This window comes from Cebus imitator, unplaced genomic scaffold, assembly GCF_001604975.1.
Source record: "Cebus imitator isolate Cc_AM_T3 unplaced genomic scaffold, Cebus_imitator-1.0 Scaffold33, whole genome shotgun sequence".
Taxonomy (NCBI): Eukaryota; Metazoa; Chordata; class Mammalia; order Primates; family Cebidae; genus Cebus; species Cebus imitator.
In genome coordinates, this window is record NW_016107348.1 from 5629951 (window position 1) to 5645515 (window position 15565).

General features: G+C 40.8%; 1 protein-coding gene and 1 long non-coding RNA gene across 13 annotated transcripts in view; one reads left to right on the forward strand and one right to left on the reverse strand.

The window, feature by feature from the left end:
• The window catches only part of EDEM3 (ER degradation enhancing alpha-mannosidase like protein 3), a 66463-nt gene extending 62265 nt beyond the window's left edge, over nucleotides 1-4198 (reverse strand). For all 12 annotated transcript variants that reach the window (XM_017524399.1, XM_017524398.1, XM_017524396.1 and 9 more), the window contains exon 1: nucleotides 3785-4198. In XM_017524399.1, the coding sequence (XP_017379888.1) occupies nucleotides 3785-3942 (158 nt within the window). In that variant the 5' untranslated portion in view covers nucleotides 3943-4198. The remainder of the gene's footprint in view (nucleotides 1-3784) is intronic.
• Nucleotides 4199-4504: 306 nt separating this feature from the next.
• The window catches only part of LOC119470537, a 35453-nt gene continuing 24392 nt past the window's right edge, over nucleotides 4505-15565 (forward strand). The window contains exon 1 of the long non-coding RNA XR_005199444.1: nucleotides 4505-4828. This is a non-coding gene — a long non-coding RNA (uncharacterized LOC119470537). The remainder of the gene's footprint in view (nucleotides 4829-15565) is intronic.

Here is a 15565-nt window from a genome sequence, read left to right on the forward strand (position 1 = left end):
AACTTTTCTTTTACCCAAGTTCCAATTACTGACGGCAAGAATTGAAAAAAGTGTAAAAGAAATTACTCACCATATTTTTATTTTGCCTCCTGTTACACCGCAATTGTCATTTTTAAAACTATAATCATGGATGATGAAATACTGGTAACAACAGAGCTAGCAAACAGAAAAGACCTCAGTTCCAGATCCTGGATATGAGGACCAGCAAAATCAAGTACACTCAAACTTATGAAGTGCACAAGTCCTGACAACTTTTATCAATAATAACCATTTAAAACCACTTCATTATTTAAAAAACGACCTTATTACCACTTTACTAAAGCACTAATTCTTTGTAAGTTTATATATACATATATATATATATATATATATATAAATAGAATATGGATCAAGTAATCTCAGAAAATTATAGAGTATTTTGAAGAATCCCTTGAGACACTTATTATATTGCAGATGATAAATATCTTTCAAATGAGCTATATGATTTTTATATTTGTAGTTTACAGCTCTAGACTCTTACTCTGTCCTAAGTGGAAAAAAAAAAAAAAAAAAAGTTTAAAATGTCCCTTTCAGGAACTCATATCAACGAATGGAAGATGGAAGTTTTTTTTTTCTTCCCCGAAATGGAATACAAGATTATTACCAAGAAGTAGAAATTCCTATAATTGGCAATGGTAGTGCCTAGACATGTGTATCACAAATGATATAAGCTCTTATTCGCTAACTCAACTTTACAAGCATTCAATTTTCAAGATTAGAAGTAAATCATTATTGCATACAAGGAGAATACACTATTTTCCAATCCTTACATTTATGCAGTATACGATAAGCAAATTTTGGAACATTTATTTGAAAGTGGAGCTAATATCGTTGCTCTGATTTACATATATAAGCCTAACAAAGTCACATTTAAATACAGAATGGTATAATATCATACTGAACAGAAAAAAAAGTTTCTATAAGGTTTTATACCTATTCAACAACCAGATTAAAATGTATTGGAAATCAGACCCAGTTCAACAATTACATCTCTCTTAAGTAATTTCTGTAAGTCAGCTTTTCCTAAAGTTACATCTGCCAATGTGCTATAGAAAACTGGATTGTTTTCTGCTTTTTTCTTTTTCTTTTTTTGAGACAGTCTCTCACTCTGTCACCAGGCTAGAGTGCAGTGGCATGATCTTGGCTCACTGCAACTTCCGCCTCCCGGGTTGAAGTGATTCTCCTGCCTCAGCCTCCCAAACAGCTGGGACCACAGGGGCGCACAACCACGCCCAGCTAATTTTTGTGTTTTTAGCAGAGATGGGGTTTCACCACGTTGGCCAGGATGGCCTGGGTCCCTTGACCTTGTGATCCGCCCACCTCAGCCTCCCAGAGTGCTGGGATTACAGGGATGAGCCACTGCACCTGGCTGTACTTCGTTTTTAATGAAAACGTAACGTTAACAAAATATCCTCTTGTAAAATTTTAAAAACAAAACCAAAAAGCTTATTCCATGAAGGGTAAGACTACATATAACCAGCTAAATAATTTTACGAAGTATAGTTATTGAGCAAGTGCTTACTATTCATGACAATTCCAGTCTTTATCATGTTTGATTTGTTGGGGGAGCGGGAAAGGGGGGGACATTTTCTGCTTTTTATCACAAATCATTACTTGAGTTTTTAAAAAAATGCACAGGTAAACGTAATGAATCAAAGTTCAGTTTTCTGAAAATTTCCAGAGGAGAAAGCAGTCATATCATTGTGTATTTGTCATTTATAGCTCTAGATTCTTCCTCTCCCTTTACTTAAGGGTAGAGCACTCTAAATAAGTGCCTAAATAATCGTAATTTCACTTTCATAAACAATCTCAAAATTTGAGCTGAAATCTCAAGCCAATTTGCTTGAACTTTTCCAGTTAAAAACCAATTTTGGTCAAAAATGATTTATCCAATGACTCTTTTACAAATAAAAGTTTTTAAAACAAATGGAGAAAGGGTGGTGGTCAAATAAGATTCTTGTTGTTCTTGGCAGACTTAATACATCTCTTCCAAGTCTAATGAAAGTGCGACACACTGGAGAGAGCCTGGCTCTGGGATCAGACGGACCTGGGTTCGAATACCGGCTCTACCAATTACTAACTCTGCGACTGAACAAGTCAACCTTGGGTCTCAACTTCCTCATTTGCAAAATGTGGATCACACTCACTTCATTGGGAAATAGGATTACAGAGACAACATACGTGAAGTGCTCACAGATGTATTTGGTAAAAGTTATCAATGATACATCAAATTCATAATGAGAGAAAATGTAAGATACTTGTTAGAGTTTACTGGTAATTTAATTTTGATGGTTGATACTTCAACTTTTTTCCATCAGGTGATCTTTATTGCTATTTTATTTAGAAATGAACGCAAGACTCTTTGCAATGATTTAAATAAAGAAGTACATAAAGTAAGACCTGATGGTTCCACCACCTCTCCAGCCTAACCCCATGAGATAGTCTTCATTCCACTTTTCTGAGCTTAGACAATTTTTTTTTCTTTTTTTAAAAAAACATGGGATGGTACTATACATATTATTCTACAACTTGCATTTTTTTTTCTCTTGGAAATATATTCTGGATAGGCTTCCAGTGACATACTTCCTTATTAATGTCTGAATGTTATTCCATAATATGAACGTACCGTATTCAACCATTTCCTCCAAGGAACAGTTCTTTCAAAATGCACCTTTTTTTGAGACAGAGTTTCGCTGTTGTTGCCCAGGCGGAATCTATCTCTACATTAAGAGTGCTTTTATTTTCATAAGGTAGATTCCCAGAAATAGAACTCATGAATCAAAGACGCACAATTTAAATTTTAGGAGATACTACCAATAAGTTACAGCAATTTACACTCTCACCAAGCCTTTTTTTTCCCCACACCTTAACTAGCCAGAACTGTATCCCTGTGTTTGATACTATATTTACTAATCTGATGGGCAACCCAACTAGCTCCTCGTTTTAATTTGCATCTCTAACATTTATGGAGGTTGAGAAACTTTTCATGTTTATTTACCACTTGCACTTCCTTTTCTGGCTTAACCGTTCACACCTTTTCACCATTTTCTACTGGTTCTTGGCTTTTTTTTTAGGCATGTGTAGGACCTCGTGTCTGTTCGTATTACTGACTCTGAATTAAATGGTGTAAATCGAACTGATAATTTTACGACACTTCCAAGATGGATAAAAACTACTGAGTAGGTATACCTGAGACTTTTGAATAATTTCCCCCCGAACATTCGGTTCTATTATGAAAATACAGTGCAAGAAAACACTGCAAGGAAATAGTAAAATGTGTAAAGTTCAAGTTCCAATGAACGCCCCCTTTTCCGTAACAGGTGTAAACACCATTTCCTTTACTGTGAGATCAGCAACATTTCCCAGCTGGAAGCTCACTTGTGCGAGAAAGCCAACCATGCCTCGGTCGACAGGCAACCGCAGGGCTCCAACGCGCAGCGATGCGGGCTGCAGCCCCCTTCTCGGGCCACTGACATGGCAGCCGCGTTGACACACCGCGCCTAGCCTCGAGCCTGCACATGTCACCGGCAGCCAGGGCGACACCCTGTCAGCTCCCCCGAGGTCAGGTCGCGGGCGGCGGCCCCCACCTCCCCGGACCCTGTCCACCCCACCAGGGTTCTCGCGCCGCAACAGCCGTTCCAATCGCGACAGGAGAGGCCACTACGCGATAGGGTCGCAATGACAGGCAGCCCTCCTGTGGTCAGCCTCACCGAGAAACCCACCCCAGGCTGCCAAGCGCCCTTACCCAAGCTTCTGTTTCTCCTCCCTACTCATGGGCTCGGCCCCCGCCGTCCACACGGACGTGGCCGACACCAGGCAGAACGCGGCCGTCGCCGCCACTAGGCTCCATGGTGCTCGCTGGGGAACCGGGGACCCACAGCCCCGGCCGCCGGCTCCGCTCATGGCCCCGCGGTTCCGCGCACGCGCAGCTGCTACGCCTGGCCGGTGGGACACATTGCTGGACGCCGGTGGCCAGGGGGCTGCGAGCCGTGCTGAGACGGGGCGGAATGCAGAGTAACACGGGCGGCCGCCGGCGCCACACTGTTTCCCGAAGCCACCGAGCCGGTCCCCAGCGCCAGCGCTGCCACCGCCCTCCGCCCTCAGTAGCCCAGAGCGCCTCCCCCAGCTTTCCGGTGTCGTAGTCTAGGAAACCGCCTTCCCCACGTTACTTCCGGGTAGGGCCGAAGTCGTCGAGCCTCAGGACCAATGGGGATCGCATCGGAGAAGGGCTGTCTCCCGCGACTGGAAAGGGCATTGGCCAGGAGAAGTGACACGTGGACAAAAGGAGGGACTGGGAAGGGATCTCTCGCTTCGACCCGCCCCGACCCGCGGAGTTGCCCCCGAAGGACTACCAGTCCCAGTGTGCACTGCTTCTTCTTCGGCTCTCCTGCAGGCGAACTTGGAGCGGCCTCGCTTACTTCTACCCTAGGTGGGCGCGCTGCACCCTGGGACGTGTGGTCCTCCGCGGTCACCGGTGGTGTGCTAATGCCACCTCCTCCCTACCTCTGCGCCCTGCAATCAGCCCTGCCTTGGTGGGCTGCTGAATCCCGGGAAACCCGTCAACTGTTTATCCCTCTTCCTCAGAAAGATGTTTCCCCGAGAGCTGGCTGAATGAGGCGCACTGCCCCCAAGTCAGTGCTGCATGCCTTAGGGAATAGTGATGGAGTAGTCCTCTACCCTCAGGGAAATTCTAAAACACAGTAAGAGCAAAATGAATCGAGCCTTTGAAGGCATGGCGCTAAGGGTTTTAGTTGCAATCATCTCATGCACTCTTCTCAACTCTGATAGGGTAAGTACCCCTTTCCCGCCTTTTGCAGACGAGGAAACAGAGGCTTACAAAAGTTGGTTAAGAAGAGCTCGTCACACTGCTGGATTAGATTCCAACCAGCCTCTGATTTGGAAGCCCTTGCATTTAACCACTGCACAGTGCTACAAGAATGAAGGAGAGCACGTGGGTCCTTGTACATGATTAATCATAGTTATCTAAAAAGCTCAATGTAAGAGCTGTGTGGGCTGCAAAGAGGGTTTAATGAAGGAGATTGGAACTTGCAATGAATTTTGATGACTGAGTCCCAGGTTAACTATTGGCAAAATGACATGTCAGGTCCTCTTGAAAAAAAAACCACATTGTTTTTCTAGTGTGGTCATTCAATAGGTAGGTGCGGAGTTCAGGAGCTTGGATGTGATCTCTATAACCACAGTAAATTACTTACTTGTCCCTTAAGTAGCATTTAGCTGTCTTTCTGGAAACGTTTCTTCTTTGACTTTTATCACGTTACCTCTTACCTCTTAACCTCTTACCTCTTCTCTGACTGACCCATCTTCCTTCACTCTCTCACCACTTTATATTAAAATACAAGTGTTCCTTAAGGTTTTCTCTCTGTCCTTTTTCTCTCTGTACTCTGGGACATGTGGTCCTCTGAGGATTTCTTCTACTCTTAAGGATTCAACCAACATATCTCTGTGGTTGACTTCTAAATAAGTATGTCCAGATCATTCGACCCACATTTCCACCTCCCTAATAGAAATGTCCTTATGTCTGGCCCAAGGGTAGCTCGAATGTAAGATGCTTTCTGATTCAAATTAATGCATCGGAATCATTGTCAACTCATCTTTATCCTTTGTGTCCCTGTGCAATTATTTACCAAATTACATAGATTTTACCTCCTCTGACTTTCAGATTATCACATTTCTTTCTATTCCCACTTCTGCTCTGTTCAAACTTCCATTACCTCTCTCCTAAAATACTACAATGGCTGAATATATGTTGAATATACTTGTTTCCTTATTTCTTCAGTTTTCTTATCTATAAAGTGGGAATAATATAGTCCTTTTATCCAGCGGTCCCCAACTTTTTTGGCACCAGGGACCACTTTCGTGGAAGACAATTTTTCCACAGGGCAGGAAGGATACCATTCCATCTCAGATCATCAGGCATTAGATTTTCATAAGGAGTGCACAACCTAGATTCCTCACATGCACAGTTCACAATAGGGTTCATGCTTCTGTGAGAATCTAAGGCAATTGATGTGACAGGAGGTGGAGCTCGGGTGGTAATGCTTGCTGGCCTGCCGCTCACCTCCTGCTGTGCGGCCCAGTTCCTAACAGGTAACTTACTGGTACCAGTTCACGGCCCTAGGCTTGAGGACCTGCTTTTATCTACTAATGTGAATGCTGTGAAAACACATGAAGTCATTTCTGTACAATATTTAATATCATCCTTTTTTTTTGGGGGGGGGGATCTGCCATCCTACATTGGTTCTATCCTAGTCCTCTTTGGCAGCTTTAATGATGAAGTTACTGATGATCTCCCTGCCGCCCCATTCTCCTCTATACATGGCCATCAGAATTAGCATTCAAGAACATCTGCAAGCCCTCTGAACACCTTCTTTCTTCCTTCCAGTCTGCCCTGCCCTTGAATCTTATGTGATAACTAAAGAATTACTATCCTGTATCCTTCCCATGCCTTTGTTCATGCCATCTCCTATGCTATCCCATCATCTTTGTCTGTACAGCCTTCGCCACCTGTTAAGGCTGGGCTCAGATTCCATCTCCACAAAATCCTTCCAGAACCTTCTAGTTAGCAGAAGTCATCCTCTCTCTGTTCCTCCCTTGTATTGTGTCTTTGTTACTGTGTTTTTCCGGTCTGCACACCCACTACATTTTGGCCACATGAAAAGTATTGACTTTAGCTTATTTATAGATTGTCGTAGTCCATTTTCTGTTGCCAAAATGGAATACTGGAGACTGGGTAATTTATAAAGGAAAGTAATTTATTTCTTATGATTCTGGCCTGGGAAACTAAGAACCCGGCACCTGCTTGGCTTCTGATGAGTGCCTCGTGCTGCATCATGACATGCTGGAAAAGTGGGTACATGTGAAAGAGGTGAAACACGAGGGGCAGCCTCTTTGCATAACAACCCTTTCTGGCAGTAACTAATCCACTCCTGAGAGAATGGGAACCCACTCCACCAAGAAGTAACCCAGATCAGAGAGAGCAACATATCTCTTAATTACCTAATCACCTCTTAAAGGCTCCATCTCCCCAGATCACCATACCAGGGACCAAATTTCCAACACAGAAATTCTGGGGGACACATTCAAACTATAGCATAAGGATATTCTGAAACACCTAGCTCTGTGCCTCTCTTGCTGTAAATGCTCAATAAATGTTGAATATACTTGTTTCTGTATTCCTTCAGTTTCTTCATCTAAAAAGTGGGAATAATATAGTCCTTTTATCTACTTACATAGATGTTATGAAAACACATGAGGTCACTTCTTTACAATATTTAATATTATCCTTTTTTTGGACGGATCTGCAATCCAACATTGGTTCCATCCTGGATCCTCTTTGGCAGCCTTAGTGATGAAGTTAGCTAAATAAATACCTGTGAGATGGTCTTGGCTCTTACATAGAGAACATTACAAACTAAAGGTCAACACCAATCATATGGTATTTGAAAACTAAGAACAAATAAAATAGAAAAATAGTAACATTCAGTTATGTGGAAATATAGATATAGTCAATAATTTGAAGTGGATATTGGTAATAACACAGTTTTCTTTACCTTTGTGATGTTCAAAATTAACTATGAACTATCATTAAGAAACAACATACTGACGAAGTACTGGCTTTTAATGTTTAACATTTTCTGGCATATTTGTTTGTTTTCAAGTTGGCACTGCATTTTTAAAGATTATAATGGGAAGCCAGAACACATTCTTTTCTTTTTCAAACTGCTACATAATGAGTATCTTTTTTTCCCTTGTTGAAATTTAATTTTTAGCCAATAATTGAGTCTGTTTTTCACTGATCTCAGCAACCTTAAGTAGAAAATTTAGCGTGACCTAAAAAGTTCTAAAACTTAACAAAGGTAGAAATGAAACATATCAAAGGTGGAAATGAAAGAAAAATGTATTCACAAAATGCATTTCAACCCCCGCCCCCATTTGTTTTCTTTTTTCTTTTTTTTTGCTTGGCACAGTAGCTCACACCTGTAATCCCAGCATTTTGGGAGTTCAAGGCAGGTGGATCACCTGAAGTTAGGACTTCCAGACTAGCCTAGCCATCATGGTAAAACCCCGTCTCTACTAAAAATACAAAAATTGGCTGGGTGTGATGTTAGGTGCCTGTAATCCCAGCTACTCAAGAGGCTAAGGCAGGAGAATCGCTTGAACCCAGGAGGTAGAGTTGCAGTGAGCCAAGGTCATGTTATTGCACTCCAGCCTGGGTGACAAGAGTAAAACTCTGTCTCAAAAAAAAAAAGGAACCCATTTTTCATCCCTTAATGAAAATAAGGGGAATTCTTCGGTAATTGGCACTTTATGAACACTAGGAAAAATTTGCATACATTATTTTAAAACCTATACACTTAGTGATAAAAAGGACGTGAGAGTCATTTGAAAGAGCCTAGTGTTGTACAAATGGAAGAAGACTGGTAGAAAGCACATCAGGAAAATAAGGATAAGGACTTTTAAAGATGTAAAGATTTTAGATGTATAAAGCCCATTAAAAATGGTAAGAAATAACAGCCATTGCTAAAATGCCCTTTAACCAGTTAAGTCTGTTTGCACAGCCTTGTAGCTTATGTAAATATGTATGCTCACTTTCCTGCTTGGATGTGTCAGAAGTTAGGGAAGGAAAGGAGCCCTGGGTAGAACCATATGGATTCAAAAACATGAGAGAGGCCCCATTTTAATATTATGGCTTAGAAATAGTCCCAGGAAGCTGGAAGCAGCTGTGCAAAACTGGTCCTAGAACAGCAGTTGCCCCTAAATGATTTGAATTCTTTAGTACCACAGTTCTAATTACTCCTGAAACTCTAGTATGGAATTTGGGAGTGGTGGTTTTGTCATTCTTCAAATTGCTTTTCCTATTCTTTGATAGTGTGCAGAATTTACGGAACAGTTTTCTTCTAGAGAACCCAATCTCGCAAACATTAAATAAAGACAGTACTTATTCTGTATTCACAATTAGTGACTTTAAGGCCTTAGAAAGAGCACTTCATGAAAAAGATACTTGGTGAGTGTTGTTGACTGACTCCCTGCATGGCTGTCGGACTGACTTTTTCAAATTCTAAGAGAATGAGAGATTCAGATGATTCACCTCCCCCAAAGATGTCCCCAGGGCTTTTTCTACCTCTCAATCTTGGTTTGAGATATTCAAAATCACTTCAGCATCAGATTATTATCTCTCACTGGCACCAGCTCCAGCTCTCTCAGGCAAGAAATTTTGCTCCTGTGTCATGATTTTTTGGTTGGGTCACTTATTTACTTTTACTTCCAGTATTTTCCATTTACTTCCAGTATCAGAAGCAAAACCAAGTCATTTGGCTCTTTGAGGGAGTACATTTTGTGTCTGGTCCCTCTCTTAAATTCCCATTTCGCCATCAGCATAGTTCCCACTTACTGATACAGTGTGGCCACAGGATTTAGGTGAGCACCATTCAACAACAGTCTGCACGGGTACCATTCAGGCCAAGAACAATGGCTCTGAGACAGCTCTGCTGATTATTGGCTGGGCTTCCTTAAGCAAATGACTAAATCTCTTTGTGCTTTGGTTTCCTTATTCGTAAAATGAGGATAAGAATAATACCTACCTCACAGCATTTTTAAGAAAGATTGAATGGTCTAATTGTTATACCTTCCTTTTAGGGATGTTGTGAAGATAATGAGATGGTGTGTGTAAAACATTTGGTACCGTTTGAAAGAACTCAATAAATAGTAGATACTGATATCGCTATTAAGAGGTGAAAAGGAAACGTTGACATTCTTGAGAGTAGGATTCAACAATGAGTGCAGCTGCTCCAACAGCACCCATGGCCTTGGTTTTATTCTCATCCCTGAATCTTTTTTTGTTTTTTAATTATTTTTTAAAAAGAAAGAGAGAGAGACAGGGTCTTCTCATGTTGCCCAGGTTGGTCTCAAACTCCTGGACTCAAGTGATCCTCCCGTTTCTGCCTCCCAAAGTGCTAGGGTTACAGGCATGAGCCACTACCCCTGGCCTCAGCCCTGGATCTTGTCTATTCTTCTGCTTGCTTACTTCATGCTGCCATTGCAGGCTCCCCATCAAAAAATGTAGCCCTCCCTAGGCCGGCAACTCCAGAGACGGTTGAATTCAGGTGCTACAGAGCCTCATCCCTGTATTAGAGTGAATATGCACAAAAACACAAGGTACTTTTCTCTCCTCTTAAAATTAACAGTGGCTTCATTTGTAAGACATTTTAAGTTATAAACATTTTGGAATAAACGTCAGAAAATCTTTCCAGCTTTTTGTTTGTGTGACTTTCTTCAGTTTTACTTTGCTTTTATAAAAGCTCATCTAACCTCCAACCTCCAAGGGATTTAGAAAGATAGTTTTACAGGTTATCTAATAAGGTATGATATTAAGGATCAAAGTGAAAGGTGCCCAGTTGATCACATCAAAAAGCATTAGGTAGAGTAATCCCAATATTAGGACACTTAAGAATTAAAAATAAGTTATTTCTGTAATGATCCATCATTTGTCATTATCCAAATCCAATATTCTTTCTAGAATTGTTATCCAAATCCCGCATTCTTCTGAGGAGCTCCTTTTGCATACATATACATACATGTTTTGTATATGAATATGTTATATGTAGATACACATATTCACATATACAATATACATATATTGCACGTATATTTATGTGTAGACACATACTCATAATACTGTCTTTTCAGGCCTATCCCGTAATCCTCACAGTGGTCCAAATTTGTCAATTCCCAGCATTTATTAACCTCAGAGGTAAATGCTAACAGTCCTTAAATATTTGAAATTAAATATTTCCTAGCCTCCAGCTTAAAGTTGTATGAAAATAGTGCTTATTTCTGTTTCTTTTCCAAATATATTGATACATTTGGAGTTTTTTGGTTGGAATTGTTTATTGTTTGTTTTTTACAGATAGGGTTTTTAGTATGTTAGATAATAAGCCAGGGATAGTGAAGATTTCTCATGGATAAGAAATCGAATAAAGAGTTCTTGGTTTCTTTGCAGATCAATCTCTTTGTGATACTTTAAAATCAGTATACAACCTTCAAATACATGATTATACTTAAAACTTTGAGAGTTATGGTGTGAGATCACAGCTCTCTTGAAGATCACCATATTTTTCTTGGCACTAGGTGATGAGGCAAGTGTAGTTTTATTGTGCACAAAATGTACTATTCTTTATTGCTAGAGATTAATAGACTTTATTATTATTTACAGAAGTAGCTCTTAAACAAATATAGTCTTCAGAGCCTTCCTAGGTGTTTTTGGGAGATTGCACCCAATTTTAGCACAATCTCTGGGTTCTCAAGGCCCCCGCTCTAATGTTTAATGTTTTTCTTCTGGACTTTCTCTGCGTCACCTCACATCGCTTCCCCTTCCTTCCTACTCCTCTTCATTCTGCATGCACATGTGTGTGCATGTGCGCACATACACAAACACACACACACATTTGCTTTGTGCCAACTCCTGAGCAGTGAACTTTGAATCAGCTGACTTGGGTTCTACATTTAGACCTGCTAGTTACCATCTTTATGGAAGTCTGTTTCTCTAAGACTCAGGTTTGGTTTTGTTTTTCTCAGTTCATATGGCCAAGAGAAGTGGGCAGAGGTTCCAGATGCAGAATCAGATTCGTGGTTTAAAAGAGGGAAATAACTATTACAGTTTAATCATGCAAAACTATTGGCTTGTTTTTAGTAGACAGACATAATAGTCAAATTATAGGAGCTGGGGTGAAAACTATTCCCCAACAACTTCATAACAATTAAACCAAGTTAAAAATTAAACCAAGTCTCAGGCTGATTTCTGTCACACATACAGACATTTATTAAACAAACATTTGTTAGCAAACAGAAACAAGGTGATAGACCTGTTCTGTGAGTTTGATGAGGTCCCAGTTCTCTGTCTTTTTAGGTTCTGCAATCATGACCTTGCATAAAAGATTCACTGGAAACAGACGAATAATATTCCAGAGCCAGAATTCCATCACCCTTATAATAAGCATCCGGCAACTGGAAATCCTTCAACTCACACACCATCCCTAATCGTCTGGTGTTTTATGTCTTGTTCATGCAAGAATGAGAGTGTCTCTAAAATATTTTAGCCAGTCCTTGTATCTTGGAAATCACTAATTATATGACAGTCTCTTTGTAATGTCTACTGTGATAGCTAATAAACCACTAATTTTGACAATGAAAATTCACTTTTGACATATGTTGTAGAATGCTTTTTGCTATTAATAGAGATAAGAGTGACAGATGTACTTGTAGTACCCACCTCTATCGGGGTCTGCCTGATGAGACCACTACCTGCCATCTTAGAATATGAATTTATGATTACTGCACCTGACTATACCTTGAGTGTAATTTAACCTAAGCCATACAAAATATGCTGTCTATATTGAAGAATTTTGAGGTCTGTTGGCAGATATCATACTGATAATAATATCTGCAAAGAACACCTAAGGCACTTTCTTCCCCCCACCGCCCCTGCCTTGTGAGAATTATATCCTTATATTACAGATGTAGAAAATAAAGGTCAGGCCAGGCACAATGGCTCACATCTATAATGCAGCACATTGGGAGGTCAAGGTGGGAGGATTGTTTGAGCCCAGGAATTCAAAGTTGCAATGAACTATGATCACCCCACTGCACTTCAGCCTGGGTGACAGAGCGAGACCCTATCTCAAAAAAATAGAAAGTAAGTAAATGAAGTTCACAGAGAGGTTATATTGCAGGTCAAAAGCAGGGAAATGGTAGTAAAATTTAGATTTGAGTCCAGACTATTTCTACCATACTAGGATGACCATAAATTCTGGTTTCCCTGTAACCAGATTTACATCATTTTCATGGTATCTGTATTAGTCCATTTTCATGCTACTGATAAAGGCAGACCCAACACTGGGAAGAAAAAGAGCTTTAATGGGCTTACAGTTCCACATGGCTGGGGAGGCCTCACAGTCACAGCAGAAGATGAGGAGGAGCAAGTCACGTCTTACATGGATGGCGCTGGCAAAGTGAGAAAGAGAGCTTGTGCAGGGGAGCCCCTCTTTTTAAAACTATCAGATCTTTTGAGACTTATTCACTATTTCAAGAACAGTATGAGAAAGACTCGCCCCCATGATTCAATTATCCCCCACTGGGTCCTTCCCAAGACGCGTGGGAATTGTGAGAGCTAAAATTCAAGATGAAATTTGGGTGGGGACACAGTCAAGTCATATCAGTATCCTATCTGACTAGTGCCCCCTTTCATTTTCAAAAATGTCCCAATTTAAACAATAAAAATGTGATCACACAAACTTTACTACATTGCCTCCAAAATCCAAGACCTTCGTCCCCCAACTGTGTCAGAGTCTATCAAGCGTAGGAACAAGACACAGCAGTGTTTCTGGCCTGGCCTCTTCTTGCCCCATCACACTATTCTGAATATAAGGGAGAAAAAAAAAAACCCACAGTATACTTAGGTGGCAAAATCTAGGCAAAGAAATTCCTGATTACAGGAAATATAAGTCTCCTCTATTAATAAGAAAGGTATAATCATGAGTCCCCCCAAAATTGGAAAGACTATCCCAAAATTTAATGAAGATTATAGGAGGAAAATTAAGAGCAATATTGAAATTAGGCTATGTTTCCAACCAACCATGTCTGCCCACTTGACTAAATTTGGTGTCTGTTTCCATTTATATTTACCCTAGAACACTGGAGGGGAAAATAGTTTTGCACCCAAATTTTACCATGTTTAGGTATAAGATAAAAGTCATACTGTGATATAGAATTAGATTTATTAGTCAACCATGGAAACAAGCTGAAAAACACCTCTCTTATTTGCACTGAAAGTTTACTCAAAAAGCATTCCTTTTTCAGGCAAATCCAGAATCCCTTATCACTGCCATGTCCTTTTCCTGAAATTATAAAGACAGCTGTCCATGGATGTGTATGAGTTGGGAAATACTGGCCTTTCCTCAGCTGAGGGTTCGCCATGGCAGAGACATGCTGCCCTGTGACCAAGTCATGAGCAAGCCTTTAGAACTAAGAAGTGCTATTGTGTAGGCAAAAGCAGCCCTCTGTCTGCATCATCCCATGACTGGTTATATATACTGTATTTATGCCAATCAGAGACTACTGCTCCATTGTTTTCCATGCCCCCCCCCCCAACACCCGATAGTTTATTTTTTGAAGCTTCTGCACCAAGGTTAAGATGCAGCCACTGATGTTTTCTTGCCACCTCTGGCATTGCCTGAGGTCTTGCTAGCGTTGGGCTCTCACAGTGATTGGCCCCATGGCAGAATAAGAACACCTGAAGAGGTCAGCACAGCCAGCTAGACAGCCTGGAATTATCTGATTAAAGTTAATTCTAGTCCAGGCACAGTGGCTCATGCCTGTAATCCCAGAAATTTGGGAGGCCAAGGCAGGCAGATAACCTGAGATTAGGAGGTCGAGACCAGCCTGCTCAACGTGGCAAAACCCCCATCTTTACTAAAAATACAAAAAAAATTAGCCAGGCATGGTGGCATATGTCTGTAATCCCAGCTACTTGGGAGGCTGAGGCAGGAAGATCACTGAGCCCAGGAGACAGGTTGCAGTAAGCCAAAGTCGCACCACTGTACTCCAGCCTGGACAATACAGTGAGACTCCATCTCAAAATTAATTAATTAATTAGTTAATTAATTAATTCTTTGCATTTACCTTAGGTGTGGTTAGATCCAATCTCCTTCTTTAAATTCCAGGAGTTTTGGAGAAGGCAGAGGAAGATCAAGAGAAGGAGACAATCACAGATTAAGATTGTTTGCCACAGTCTGGGAAGGGAAATAAGTCTTGTGAGTAGGGAACACTAAAAGGGATAGGGCACTACATGTGTGGAATTTACACCTATTGATTGTAACTCACAATCTCATGCACAATAAACATCCTTTCTAAAGACTGAGAAGCATAAAAAATTTTCTAGTAAAATTGTTTCTTAAAGATATTCATTTCAAAGGATCAAAACGCACTGTAGGAATGTCTTTAGAAAAGTGTCAATTTGTGCAGAGATTATTTTAGGGAAGACTATTCTGTGTAAATGGTTGTGAAAATGCAACATTTAGTTGTGGGTTGCCAAATCAATAAATATATTTGGAGCATTTAATAAATATTTATTGAATCAATAAATACAATTCCTGAAAGAGATGTGGATAATTTACTGGTGATGCCACCTTTAAAAACTTCAGCATGGGTCCAGGCATGTTGGCTCATGCCTGTAATCCCAGCACTTTGGGAGGCCAAGGTAGGCGGATCACAAGGTCAAGAGATCAAGACCATCTGGCCCATGTGGTGAAACCCCATCTCTACTGAAAATACAAAAATAGCTGGGTGTGGTGGCACATGCCTGTAGTCCCAGCTACTCGGGAAGCTGAGGCAGGAGATACACTTGAACCTGGGAGGCAGAGATTGTAGTGAGCTGAGATTGCACCACTGCATTCCAGCCTGGTGACAGAGCAAGACTCCATCTCAAAAAAAAAAAAGCTTCAGCATACAG